This window comes from Bombus flavifrons, chromosome 4, assembly GCF_040668555.2.
Source record: "Bombus flavifrons isolate JBK064 chromosome 4, iyBomFlav1_principal, whole genome shotgun sequence".
Classification (NCBI taxonomy): Eukaryota; Metazoa; Arthropoda; class Insecta; order Hymenoptera; family Apidae; genus Bombus; species Bombus flavifrons.
Window position 1 is genome coordinate 16,252,769 of NC_138445.1, and position 12,836 is coordinate 16,265,604.

The window sequence follows — 12,836 nt, forward strand, 5'->3', positions numbered from 1 at the left end:
ATGTTTTAATTGGCGAGATATATATTATGTGTAACGCTACAAACAAATTTCAATATAAATACATATGTATTATAAACAATATTAAATATGAAATGATTGACAGATTAATAAATATGTATATTAATTTATCAATCTGGATAAAAATATTTAAGAAATGTATATATTTAAATTATTCTAATCACAGTTAAGAACAGTGTAACAAATTTACATTGAATATTTAATAATTTTACATATTAAAAAAGTAATACATAAAAGCACCATATATATATATATATATGCGTAAATAACTTATTTTAAGAAACAAATTAATAAATAATATTGTTCAGTTTAATTTGATTTTGAATGATCAAAATCATGTAATTTTGTTTTCCCATGAATTTCAATATCCATACTATTTGAATCCCATTTGAAATGAGAAAAATGTGGTAATGCTTGCAGCGAATCTAAATTTGACATAGGGCTTATGATTTGTGAATCAAAACTTGTACTAGAAATTTGGTGTTCTTGATTACGCATTATTAATTCTGAATTAGGTGAATTTGGAGGAGTTCTCCTCAATCTCTTGTAACCAGAAAATCGGTTAAATGATACTTGATCTACGCAAATAGCTTGTGTAGTATGTCGAGTTTTATACAAGATTGGACAACCTAAATCTCCTTTTAAACTTAAACTATACAAATTTGCAAGCCGACGAAGTTTTTCCCGCTCAGGCTGTCGCATAGGATGTAATCTAAGCTCGTTTTGTGTAGGATCTTGTAAAAATCTAGAAACTTTCTCATTGGCTGATGTAATAATCGAATATCCAGGTTTATTGTCAACATGCCGACGACCAGCGCGGATTTCTCTTCCGCTGAGACCTTCCCGAATTCTTTGAATTCTTTTCCTATATGTTTTCCTTGTTTCAAGTGTTGTATGTTCAAAATTTCCATGTATTATCATTTGGAATGATAAATCAGTATTAACTTTATCTTCATTAGTACTTTCTCCGTCATCCCACCAACTTGGTTCACCAATCCAATCAGACTGTTCATCATCTCCTAAAGATAAAAGAATCAACTAATTATAGTTTCTATTGCATGTATCAGTCAGTTAATACCTTCACGATCTTCATCATTTGTGATAAGTCCAGTTTCTGAATCACTAGATGAAATACTTGAACTAGATATTCTTGAGCATTCAATCCCATCTTCAGTTTGCATTTTGATGTGATTTTTTGATTTTGTATTTCTGTTTGGTTTTAGTGATCTCATATCACAATCTGTAGATCGTTCTCTACAAGACCTCTTACGTTTTCCACACCTACAATAAAAAATTATTAAGGAATTAATTAATAATCTGTAATACTGAATGTAATCTCTTATTACTGTATAATATTTTCATATAATGTTACGATATATATTACCATATTGTTCCATATCTACTTTTACAATCACTTCGAAGAATTCTCCTTTTATTTGCAAGTGTTGCTGACATTGCAACAGTCTGAGAAGTTGAAGGATTAGACTCAGAGTCAATAGCCATTCTCTTAAATTTTCGTTTACGTCGTGGATTTACTCTAGGTACAAAATTCTCATTAACTGAATCACTTTCAATGTTACTAGCATTATTTGAATTAGAAAAACGTGCAAATCTTTTCGTTTGATTAGTATCATCACTATCAGACTGATATTTAGAGACAGTATTACTTTTTGGAATATGGCTATCACAAATAGAAGATGAACTGTCATCTGATTGTTTATTCATATGAAGTGATGCTGAAATAAAAAGTAATTATTTAAAGATTATTTTCCAAATTCTTTAATTGTTTTTCAAGTGTTAAAAATTACTTTTCAAAGATTTATAAAATTTGACTTCTTTGAGCAATGAAATATGGTTTCTATAAACACAATCTTGATAACAATCCTCTGTCTGCCTTGTAGAAGTAGACTGGAACTGATTTCATAGAAATGTGGTTAGAATATATGCGCTTGAACTCACTTTAATCTTTATTTGAGATATATTTATATAACATATTAACTCGCGAAGTATTCAAATAATTTCATAGAAAACAAATTTTGTTGTTTTATGTTTTTATTGTTTTATACTTACGAATATTGCCCGTGGAACGGGCCCTTCTCCTAATACCCCATCTGCGTCTCACATTTGCACTGTTATTGCTTTCCTCTAATGCCAAAGTTAAATCATGCACAAGTGCCTCCATTTTTACTCTTAAATCCGCTGGTACAGCTTTCAAAACACGCTCCATTTGAAGGATATGTTTGTTTCTAGCAATGAATAATAGTAAATATGATATATAACATAATTTAGAAAATTGTAACAGTATTCAAAAATTGTTATGTAATAAATTTTAATTAAACTATTGTATAAAATTATTAAATAATATTAAAGATATAAAATCATCTATTATACTATTTAATTATAATTGCATAATTATATATAAATAACAATACTATATCTATTAATTTCTATATATTAACTTCGTATATAATTGATAAGTATCTATAAGATAACAAATATATATTATTTAAAAATTAATTTGGATATACTGTACAATATTTACTTTTTTTGATAAGTTTATCTTATACGTGTCTTTTGTTTACTATTTTACTGATAACAAATTTTAATGAAATATATATTAAGATTTAAAACCTTCGTCTCATTACTAAGAAGATTTGATTATCAAGAGTAAATTGGTAGCTGTAGAAGAAATTTCGAATACGTCGTCTTTTAATCAGTCACAAGATAAAAAAATGCAACTTCTATGCTTACCTTGTATATATAATAGCGGAAGGTGTAAATTTTCCTTAAATTGATAACATTGTGGAGCAATGTTTTCGTTAATTAGCAATGAAAAAACGGAAACAAATGTTAGAAATCTGCGAATTACAAAAGTGTTTTCACTTTGTGCTACAGATCCTCACTATCTTCTTTATTTTGGTATGGTGTGAAGCCGTATTTGTAGGGTATGATATATGTGTGTCCCCACAAGAAATAATTTGGTCATAATTCAACTAACATATCACCGGTATGTTCTAAAACTAAACGGCTATTAACATGTTATATTTTATATATATTATATATATATATATATGATATATATGTATATATAAATAAAGGTGATAACAAAAGTACTCATGTATTATTTATTAATATTAAATCAAACATATAAATATTAAATAATTCACGAGTCGTTCTTATGAACATCATACGTAAAATACGAAACTATATAAACTACGAAATGATTCGTTACTTAGATAAATTTTATGTCATAATTCTGTTATCAAAGTAATTTTAATTATAAATAATTTAGAATTATTCATAAGATACCGCATTGAAAATTATGCGCATTGTAAATGCGCCTTCTGCATATTTTTTTCGGCCATTTCCGGTTGTGTGTTTTATGGACGCTTCGTGTCTGTTCAAGGATTTTGTCGTTTTTCGTTCGAACCAGTTCAAACCGTATTTACGGAAATCAAATAATTTTTGTTGCAGCAAAAGTTTTTTGGATCAATTCGGAGTATGAGTGTGATGTGCTAGCGTAATGAGGAACTGCTCGAAATCGTATCAAGAAAAATCCTGGCGGTTGTGTAAATAGCGCGTAGTGGTGTCTGCGCGTATGTTATGCGCACTCGCAGACAGATGAGCGCGGGATTGTGGTATCCAGACGCGAGGGGACTGTAGTACAATTGCTTATATTTTAAAACGTTTGATGGAGTCTTTTATGAAGTGACAAATAACAGAAAATCAACGTTTTTCACGCATAGGTTGTTAAAGTACATAAGATCGGTGTTTGGTCCCAAAGGGGCCATACAATGGACGGTATTAATGTGAATGGCGGGAATGCCGATGGGGCGCGCGAGGATCCTAACCTAGAAGCTGCTAGTGTGCCGAATCTACAAGAGACGCAAGTTAAAGTGGATACCTCTAAAATGGATGGGCAGGACGTGAACGGCGACATTAGGAACTCGCCGAAAAAGGGTATGGAAATCAATGTTAGAAGAAAGCTACGTAAGTTCAAGGCAAATTCAACTAGTACCATTGAAAGTGATTCAACATTAAATACAAAAGGACGCAAACGGAAGCTATCGGAGCCGGATGATCTTAGCTCAGAGGAGTCAATGGGATTCAATGGTTTTGATATACAAGGAGATAACGAAGTGGAGCCAGCAAGTCATGTCTTGAAGAAATTAATTGGTATTGGTAATTATTGTTATGGCCTATTCAAGAGCAAGCCTACGTGTTTGCCAGCAAGTGTCATATCATGAGAGCGAAAGACTATGCCAATGACTTACTGCACAAATATTGTATGTCCACTTTTTGTAAAATTTGGCTTTTTATATGCAGCAGATAGTTCTTGATTGTTGCTTTATGCTGTATAAAAATTACATTTATATCTACTTCATAAATTTGTTAAAAGTAAAATTTTTACAAAGATAGTTTCAACAACCATAATCCACTTTTGCCGTTTTATGTTTATGAAAGGAATCAATGCACAATTTACAAACGATTTTATAATATTATTAATAAAGATAAATATAACGCAAAAAATATTTATTTAATTATAAAATACCATTGAATTTTTAAAACAGATTTTCTTGTAATTGCTAAAAATGGGCACTCAATATTTATGCAGTAAGTTATTAATGTTATGGTTAGAACAGATCATTATTTTTGTAGATGCATATTCTTTAAGAAGTAATCATTTGAATTAATTTTTAAATAAATATATTTGAAATCTTAATCAAACATACTTATGTTAATAATACCTCATTTTACTTTTATAAATAAGACATGAAGTTGTATAAATGTAGGCTATGTATATAATAGGCTATATTTTCAACATATTTGCATTAAATAAAATTGTGATATAAATATGTATTAATTTACGAAGATGTGTTGTTTCAATTATGTAGATACTTTAAAATACACAGAATTTATAATGAAAACATTAGGTAGCATTAACATGATTTATTGTAGCTGAAGCTGAAGTAGCAGAGGCACAATTGGCAAAACGATTTAGATATAGTATAAGGAAGAATTTTGATACGAAAAAAGATGATGAAGATTCGGATGATAACAGAATGCACGATAGTGAACATGTATTAGATATAGATAAAGTAAAGAAAGAAAAGGAATCTGATAAATCAGAAACGGAATCACTTGGAATGCCAAATACTGTTGAATCAGAAACAGAAGTACAAAAAACAGATGACACTTCCCTTAAGTCAACAAATTCATCATCCGCAGCCAGTAGTCCAGCAACATCAATAAAGTCTAAAGGTTATCGTTTATTACGTGGAGTTAGTCCAGGAAGTACTGGGAAACAAAAAGTATCAAGTGATATATCAAATCCAGCATTCAAAGAACCTTTTAAGTATGGTTGGAGACGAGAATTGGTATTCAGAGCAAGTAATGATTCTAGTCTTAAAAGAATGGCTGATATCTATTATTATACACCAAAGGGCAAAAAGGTTAGAAGTTTCAGAGAAGTAGCAGAATTTCGTAAGTATAGTTTTGTATACTAATAATAATATAAGTAATAATTATAGTAACATGATATGTTTCTTTTCAGTTAATACGAAAGAGTTAACTATTGATAATTTTACTTTCCTCAAAGAACCAATTGGTCCTGATGATCCAGAAAAAGAGATTATTCGAGATGCAAAAAGAATGAGGGTAAATAACTTGCTTTATATGTATTTTAATATACGTTTATTAAAATTGTATAAAATCTTAACTGTAATTTGAAAATAGGGGCCTGGAATATCAGCTACTCCACCAAGAAAGAGTATAGGGTATAAGAGAGGTACACCTGGTAAAAGGGTTGTAGAAGAACCTGCATCAGTGCCTCCTCCAGTGGCTACAAAAGCTGCTACCAAATCACCAAAAGCTGCATCAACAGCATTTAAGGTGAAAGTGTCTGCAAAGAAAACCCCGCACATAAGTATGCATTAATATCAATATGAAATTTTTATTTCTATTTTGTTAAGTAATTACTACATTATTTTACTGAAATTGTTTTGTGCAATTAATGTCTTTATCAAGTAAAAAATTCACATTTCACTTCTAATTACTATATATAGGATAACTTTATTTAACTTTGATATCTGAAATATTTTTGCTTAATATTTATGTTAAATTTTGAAACTTCTAAATTATATGTTCTAGTTTTGTCTAATAATTTATTCCAGTGAGGAAATTAATCACTTATATATATATAAGTAGAAGTTTCTACATATAATTTTTAAGATAAATTATTATTTTCACAAAAATTTTTGTTCAAATATGCATAGCAGAAATAAAGTCACCTTCTCAAGAAAGGGAGATACTTCCACCTCAAAGAACAACAAGTACAAGAAGAAGTCAGCTACCTGTAGAAAAACCACCGCCTCCTAAACCAAAAAGACAATTAACGTGAGTACCTGATGTTTTAATTATTTTATTATAGTGCTCAATTGTAATTAGTTTGCAATATTTAAGGGTATCCTAAATGCTTAATAATTAAACGTGATAATAATCATATTTAATATGCTTTAAAAAGGCCCAATGAAAATTTTACAGCATGTGCACCTTTAAATTTTTTCATGAAAATAATTTCTTAGAATTTTATTATATGTTGGATATATAATGTACAATGTATAAAGATATATACAATATTTTATATAAAATTGCACCATTGCAATTTTATAGTAATTATTATTGAATAATTAATGTATTAGTTTTATTATCAAATTTCATTTTTTCTAATTATTCTAATTCTAATTATTATAATTATTCTTCTTCAATGAAGAAATGTTAAAAGAGAAAGTTTTACATTTTGCATTGTAAATTAAAAAATACATTAGAGCACATGTTGATGATTAAAGTGCATGCTGTATAGCAAATATATGTAATTACAGAGTTCAGAATTTTATTTTGAAATAGTTCAAACTTTTCCTTCTATTTTTTTCATGGCTATATGTCCTCCTTTATCCTTTTGATCCTTAAATCCCTTACTTAAATTACTTGTTTTATTCCTAACCCCTTTCCCCAATCAACGCACATCTTACAGGCCCAAAGTTCAAGAACCATGCAGTATAAGATGCTCAACCAGTATGGGGTTGATACCAAGCTTACAATGTCGTGTGTGTCTCTGTTTATATCATCCTGAGTGTGTTGGTGGTATAGAGTTTACAGGAAGTGACAATTATGTTTGTAAGGTAAGTTTTTTTTATAACAAAAGATATATTTTTGTAAATTTATTTTAACTTATTAAGCAATTTTCATATTAATATTTTGTAATAATATTCTTTTATAGTATCATATGTAAACAGTATAATTTGTTTCCAAATTTTGAGATTCCTTTTTTAAATATCATACATATTTTGATATATTGTTTAAAAAATTTGTTTTTAATCCTCTACTTATTTTTTATTAAATATATTTTAATAAATTAAATAAAAAATTTGAAATACACGTTGGCTGGCAGTAATGATATGTTAAATAAATGGCGTTAATTTTGTTGTAGAACTGTCAACAGGATACTAATGAATCTCATCAATCTCAAACGAATCCATCTTTGACACCTCCTCCACTGATACCAATCAGTATGCTAGGTGCACAAAATACAAAATCAAAACATCAAGTAAATCTAAGCCCTCCAAAGCTTCAACGAATACCCAAATCTGATAATGCAGATTCACAATCGCGGAACGCTACTAAAGTGTCAAAAACATCCTCTGCAACATCACATTCTCCTTTAAATTCAGATAATAAAGAAAGCAGTTGGTTTGCTCAAACAGAAAACGAATTTTTACAAAGTCATGACGGAATTTTACCAAAACCAGCCCAGAATATTGCTCTAATGGGGGGCAAGAGATATATTGTTGTACCAAAAAATAATGCTATGGCTGTTCAGCCAGCTATAACTGTGAAACCTGATAAAATTGGTGATAAACCTCCTATACTTCAGGATGGTACACTTACGGATATATCAAACGCTGTTGACAATTCTATGTCCACAAAAGCACGTACTTCTTTAACAACAAAATTTGTGGAAAAAGATGCTTTTGATAAATCAATTGATAAAGATGTGTCAAAAGATGCATTGCATACAGGACTTCCACCAAGTTCTATAATGGAGAAAACCAATGAAACGTACAATAGTAATGATAGAACTGATATATTGACTTCAACTAAATCACAAAATGACTTATCTAATACAACAGATCTTGCAGTAGAAAGTAAGAAATCAGAAAATTGTAACACAGTTGAAAAGAAGAGTATAGTAAAGAATTCAAATACAACTAACACAAATAATGACTTATTTAAAGTAGATACACAACATTCTGTGACAAGTAGTTTGGGTACTGTTAAAATAAGCAGCAAGTAAGTGTTTGTTTCTCAAACACACATATATATTTGTTTTACTTCCTTTTTTTAAATATTTTCTCCAAATAAGTTAAGGCAACTCTCTTTTGAGGTTTTGGCAGTTGCTTTGTACATATTGTATTTACAAGATATACGTGTTTTTCAGTGATTTTATATCATGTACATGTATATATATAAAGTATTTCATTTATTTGAATGTTTTTATAAATTTTGTAGAATTATTTCTATAGAATGATTCTATAGAACTATAAAAAAAATAATGCATGTAACTACATATCTTTTTCGTGTTATATAAAAATTATACAAATAGTATTGTAAATGCAATATATACTGACGTTTATTATATTTGGAAATATAAAAGTTCGAGGTGGAAAATGAATTTGATTTTATCTTGTGATCGAAGCACACTGCCTTAGCTTCTTAGAAATGCGGCCAAATTTTCGAGACATGTGAAAAGTGAACAAAACAATCACATATCGTTGGTTCTTGCAGGTATTATGTAATTGTAGTATCAAAGTAAAAGTTTGTATTTTAATTGAAAGCCTTTTCTAAAAATGTATGCAGCATATTGGACAATACATCATTTACATTCATGCTACAATTACAAATACAGCTACTGATAAGTGCTTCAGTGGAAAAAATCTAATTCATTTTTACTTTTTATATTTACAGATATAAAGACATGTGCGAGCTGAAACACAAAAAAACTCTTAGTGCGTTTTCCCAAAAACGTCCGAAAATCCTTGTTCCTCATGATTTCCACCTCCTATTTATGTTTGTTTTTTTGTTACTATACCTCCATTCAATTTTAGAACGATAAATTTTCGACCTTTGAAAGTTTTTTCAGAGGCTTTTATTTACATTTAATTATTTTCCATTTAACGTAGCTAGTATAAAATTATCGATTATTATTATTGTAAATCATTGGTCCTTCAAAAGCCTCTTTAAAAATCATAATATTCTTTTATTAAATAAAAGATTTCATCAATAGTGTAAAATTAGTTTCTTTTCTTTTTTAATTATAACCAACATCATACATATAAGAAACGATACCCTTATTATATAGGCCAGTTGTTTTAAAAGAAATCACCTAAAAATATTTTTATTTTAATACTTTCAGAAGGAAACAAAATCGGCAGGACAAAGAACAACAGCAGCATTTTATGGATTCAGTGTGTGCTGGTTATCATGCATTGCTGCGCATATTTCAATACCTTAAGGTACAAGAATTACTTCGGGCTGCAAGAGTGTGTAAAATGTGGCGAGATTTGGCTGCGCATCCTTCTCTGTGGAAAACTGTACGAATGAAAAATAGTCAAGTAACAGATTGGGATGGCTTAGCAGATACATTACAGAGGCATGGTACTCAACATTTAGATCTTCGAAAAATGCTTGTAGCAGGCGAATCTGACAGCATTTGGGAGAAGTTTTTAGTAGTAATACCACGTGTAACTAGCCTTGTCAAACTAGAATTATGTAAATGTCCTGTGATGGTTGTTGAAGAAGTTATTAGAAGTTGCCCTCAGTTAGAAGTATTGAGTGCAATGTCGATAAAGTGTGACTCCCTAAATTTAGAGTCAGTTGGAAATCTTAAACGTTGCCAAGAATTAAGGCTTAAAGCAATCAGTGGTATGTCTTTAAAAGAAGATCTCACACCTCTACAGGAATTAACGCAATTAACACAGTTGGTAAGTATAATTGCTTTTGTCTATGTTTTGCTTTAATTTTATACTCTTCTTTCTTCTAATTATATTTTTAATATTTAAACCAAATTTATACTTCACAGAGCTTGACATCAGTTAAGGAACTTGGAAAGAAGGGAATCAATATAATACAAGCATTAGTTAATTTGGAAACTTTAGAATTGGGTGAATGCTCAGATTTTCCAGATAAATTTGGTACTACAGTTTTAATAAAGTTACAAAAATTAGAACGTCTTAGGTTGGAAAAGGGTCAAGGCTCATGTTGTACATTTGACATTTTGGAAGGTGTATCTAAGTTACAAAACTTAAGTCAAATGGAACTGGTCAATTTTGATGTAAAAAATGGCTTTGACAAATGTCTTGCAAACTGCAAGAATATTAAAAGGCTGTTAATTATTCCAACGTACATATCTCAATCGGCAACGTCTAACAATATGGTGCTTGGTGGTGTTACTGAACTATCAAATAATTTGACGCACTTCGTATGGGGCGTTACACTTGAGTTACTTAGGGTTACAGAATTATTTATTGATCAATGTAATCTAATAATAAGTAAACAGATTACTGGCGATGCTATACCAGTACTAAAACCGGTACCCTGTCTAAAGTTAATCGAGGATGTTGAAGATGAAAATGACAATCAAAAAGGTACTTATATGTACCTTTAAAATATGTGTATCCCCCTTTATATTATATATAAAAAATGTGAATGTGTTTTAGAATTAATTCTATATATTTTCTTTTATTTTTCAGGTGATGACAAACAGGAACCAAATGAAACAAATCCTCAAGTGGATATATTACCATTACCACAACTCCAAAAACTTTTATTAACTGCTTTGCCTAAAACGAGGGTTAAAATCTTGAAGATTCCTTTCCATGCTACGTGGCGACAAAGCATTTCAGATACTGCTACACAATAGAAGAAAATGAAATAAAGTGTATGAATACATATACTAAAAAGGAAAGAAAAATACCTGATGTGAGAAAATTAAAAATTTTGTAAATTTGACTCCATAATGTCTGCACAATTTACTCCAATACTTGCGCATTGGATCAAAAGTAATTTAATATTAATATACTATGTGTTTTGTAGCCTTTAATTCCCCTTGAATAGTGTATTGATACACTCTACAGTAACCATGAATATTATTCTTCTCGAATCCTTTAGTGATAAAAACAGGGGACCACAAATGCATCACGTGCTATTTTAGCTGCAAAGCAAAAATTCATGAGAGGCTGGTATCCTTGTGGAAATTATTTAAAAAATTATGAAAGTCTCAACATTTGTAGATTACAGTACTTGGAATGTATGCTCACAAATTATTTGGTATACTGTAATGTGTATCCACGATGAACAGAATTGTCTGAATTATAGAGAGAGAGAATCATAAATGTTTAAAATAATTAAATGAGACTAAGATTTATGAAAATATCGCGCACATTTATTAAGGGGATAAAGTGTATTATTTTCGGTTTTTACAAAGTGTAGAACTTTTATGATATACACAATCCATTGAGTCAAAACAAATTGTAGTTTTAATTTCGTGGTATAAAGTGAATTTCGATAAGTTTCTATTGAAGTAGCAGTAAAAGAGGAAATCATGTTGTCTATAAGGCTCTATTTAGAGGTTAGGCTGTATAAATAACGGTATATATTATTAAATTATATAGTAATTGTATGTGTATCTTTAATATTTAAGATACGAGTTTTCCGCTGCAAAGAAATATTAAGCAGTTAATGGGCAAAGTTGTAGAATGTATAATATACTTATAATTTTGTATAACGCGTAATTAAATATAATCTAAAGACGTAGTGATTTATCTGTACAATTTACGCAATTACGATAAATTTCCTAACCAGAATATTTGAATTCTCTGCCGATTAATATAGATGTTTCTATCCCCATTCTTTCTCGTTTTTTATTTTTCTGATAATATTTACGAAATGTATAGCAATTGAATTAAAGTCGGAAATTAAATTTTATATTCAGATAATAAAAATAAACAAATGCGAGACATTTTTAATGCAAAAAATTGCACATGTAGTTTTAAGGTAATAAAAAACGTTCGCGAGTAGTGATATTAGTAAATAAAATATTTCAATTAATGATATTAATTAATTATACCAATTTGTTGTTCTTAAATAACTTATATACTTATTGTCCGAACTTTGATTGCTTTTGTAAAAAATTTACAATTAGTTATCTTACTTTGCAGCGGAAAAATTCTATTGTTTTATTACGTTATTTTTAGTTGTACACAAATCGAATAATTTATAAATTTTAAGGGGGCCCTAAAAATATATTCTTAGTAAATGACTTAAATATATAAAAGAAAATATTTTTTACGTTAAATATAAAATGTGAATATTATAAAATTAAATATAAGGACAAACATAATTGTGGCTGTTAGCCTTAATACGAGTATTACAAAGAATTTTATATCAAATTAATAAACGTTAAACTATTGGTAATATTTATCTTTTTCCAAATTAAAATCATTTTCCAAATTTTTGTTTCATTTACCATATATTTTAATTTGTTTATCTATTAAATTTAATTATTTCCTTTCTATTGCCCATCTTTCAATGACTTCACAAAATTTGACATTCTTGTTATCTTACATATAGTATATGTACTAAGCATTTGTGATTCTTTTATTATGAATAATGTGCCTACATTTATAAATATAGATAGGAAGGTAAAGTAGGAACTAAATCATTATTTTATGTTTGTAAATAATTATCTCACCTATGTTTTT

The 12,836-nt window shown here is 29.0% G+C and overlaps 2 protein-coding genes across 10 annotated transcripts; one reads left to right on the plus strand and one right to left on the minus strand.

Moving 5' to 3' along the window:
• Positions 1–14: 14 nt before the first annotated feature.
• LOC138178692 (G patch domain-containing protein 2) lies at positions 15–3,418 on the minus strand. 3 transcript variants are annotated; one of them, XM_069110829.1, is made up of 6 exons: positions 3,328–3,418; positions 2,770–3,032; positions 2,089–2,264; positions 1,403–1,754; positions 1,097–1,299; positions 16–1,037 (listed from the first exon to the last, which is right to left on the minus strand). In XM_069110829.1, the coding sequence occupies exons 3-6, from the start codon at positions 2,243–2,245 to the stop codon at positions 328–330; spliced, it is 1,422 nt and encodes a 473-aa protein (XP_068966930.1). In that variant the 5' UTR covers positions 2,246–2,264; positions 2,770–3,032; positions 3,328–3,418; the 3' UTR covers positions 16–327. The 3 variants fall into 3 exon arrangements, with proteins under 3 accessions (XP_068966932.1, XP_068966930.1, XP_068966931.1); XM_069110830.1 differs by lacking the exon at positions 3,328–3,418 and having other exon boundaries at positions 2,770–3,038; XM_069110831.1 differs by lacking the exons at positions 2,770–3,032; positions 3,328–3,418 and having other exon boundaries at positions 15–1,037; positions 2,089–2,263.
• A 120-nt stretch (positions 3,419–3,538) lies between these two features.
• On the plus strand, positions 3,539–11,604 carry LOC138178691 (uncharacterized). Of its 7 annotated transcripts, none has more exons than XM_069110822.1 (11): positions 3,539–3,677; positions 3,765–4,200; positions 4,978–5,502; positions 5,573–5,676; positions 5,755–5,944; positions 6,294–6,414; positions 7,052–7,199; positions 7,508–8,367; positions 9,491–10,058; positions 10,157–10,721; positions 10,827–11,604. In XM_069110822.1, exons 2-11 carry the CDS (start codon positions 3,813–3,815, stop codon positions 10,994–10,996), a joined length of 3,639 nt encoding a protein of 1,212 aa, XP_068966923.1. In that variant the 5' UTR covers positions 3,539–3,677; positions 3,765–3,812; the 3' UTR covers positions 10,997–11,604. The 7 variants fall into 7 exon arrangements, with proteins under 7 accessions (XP_068966923.1, XP_068966922.1, XP_068966928.1 ...); XM_069110821.1 differs by having other exon boundaries at positions 3,542–3,680; XM_069110827.1 differs by lacking the exon at positions 3,539–3,677 and having other exon boundaries at positions 3,702–3,978; positions 4,069–4,200.
• The last annotated feature ends 1,232 nt before the right edge of the window (positions 11,605–12,836 follow it).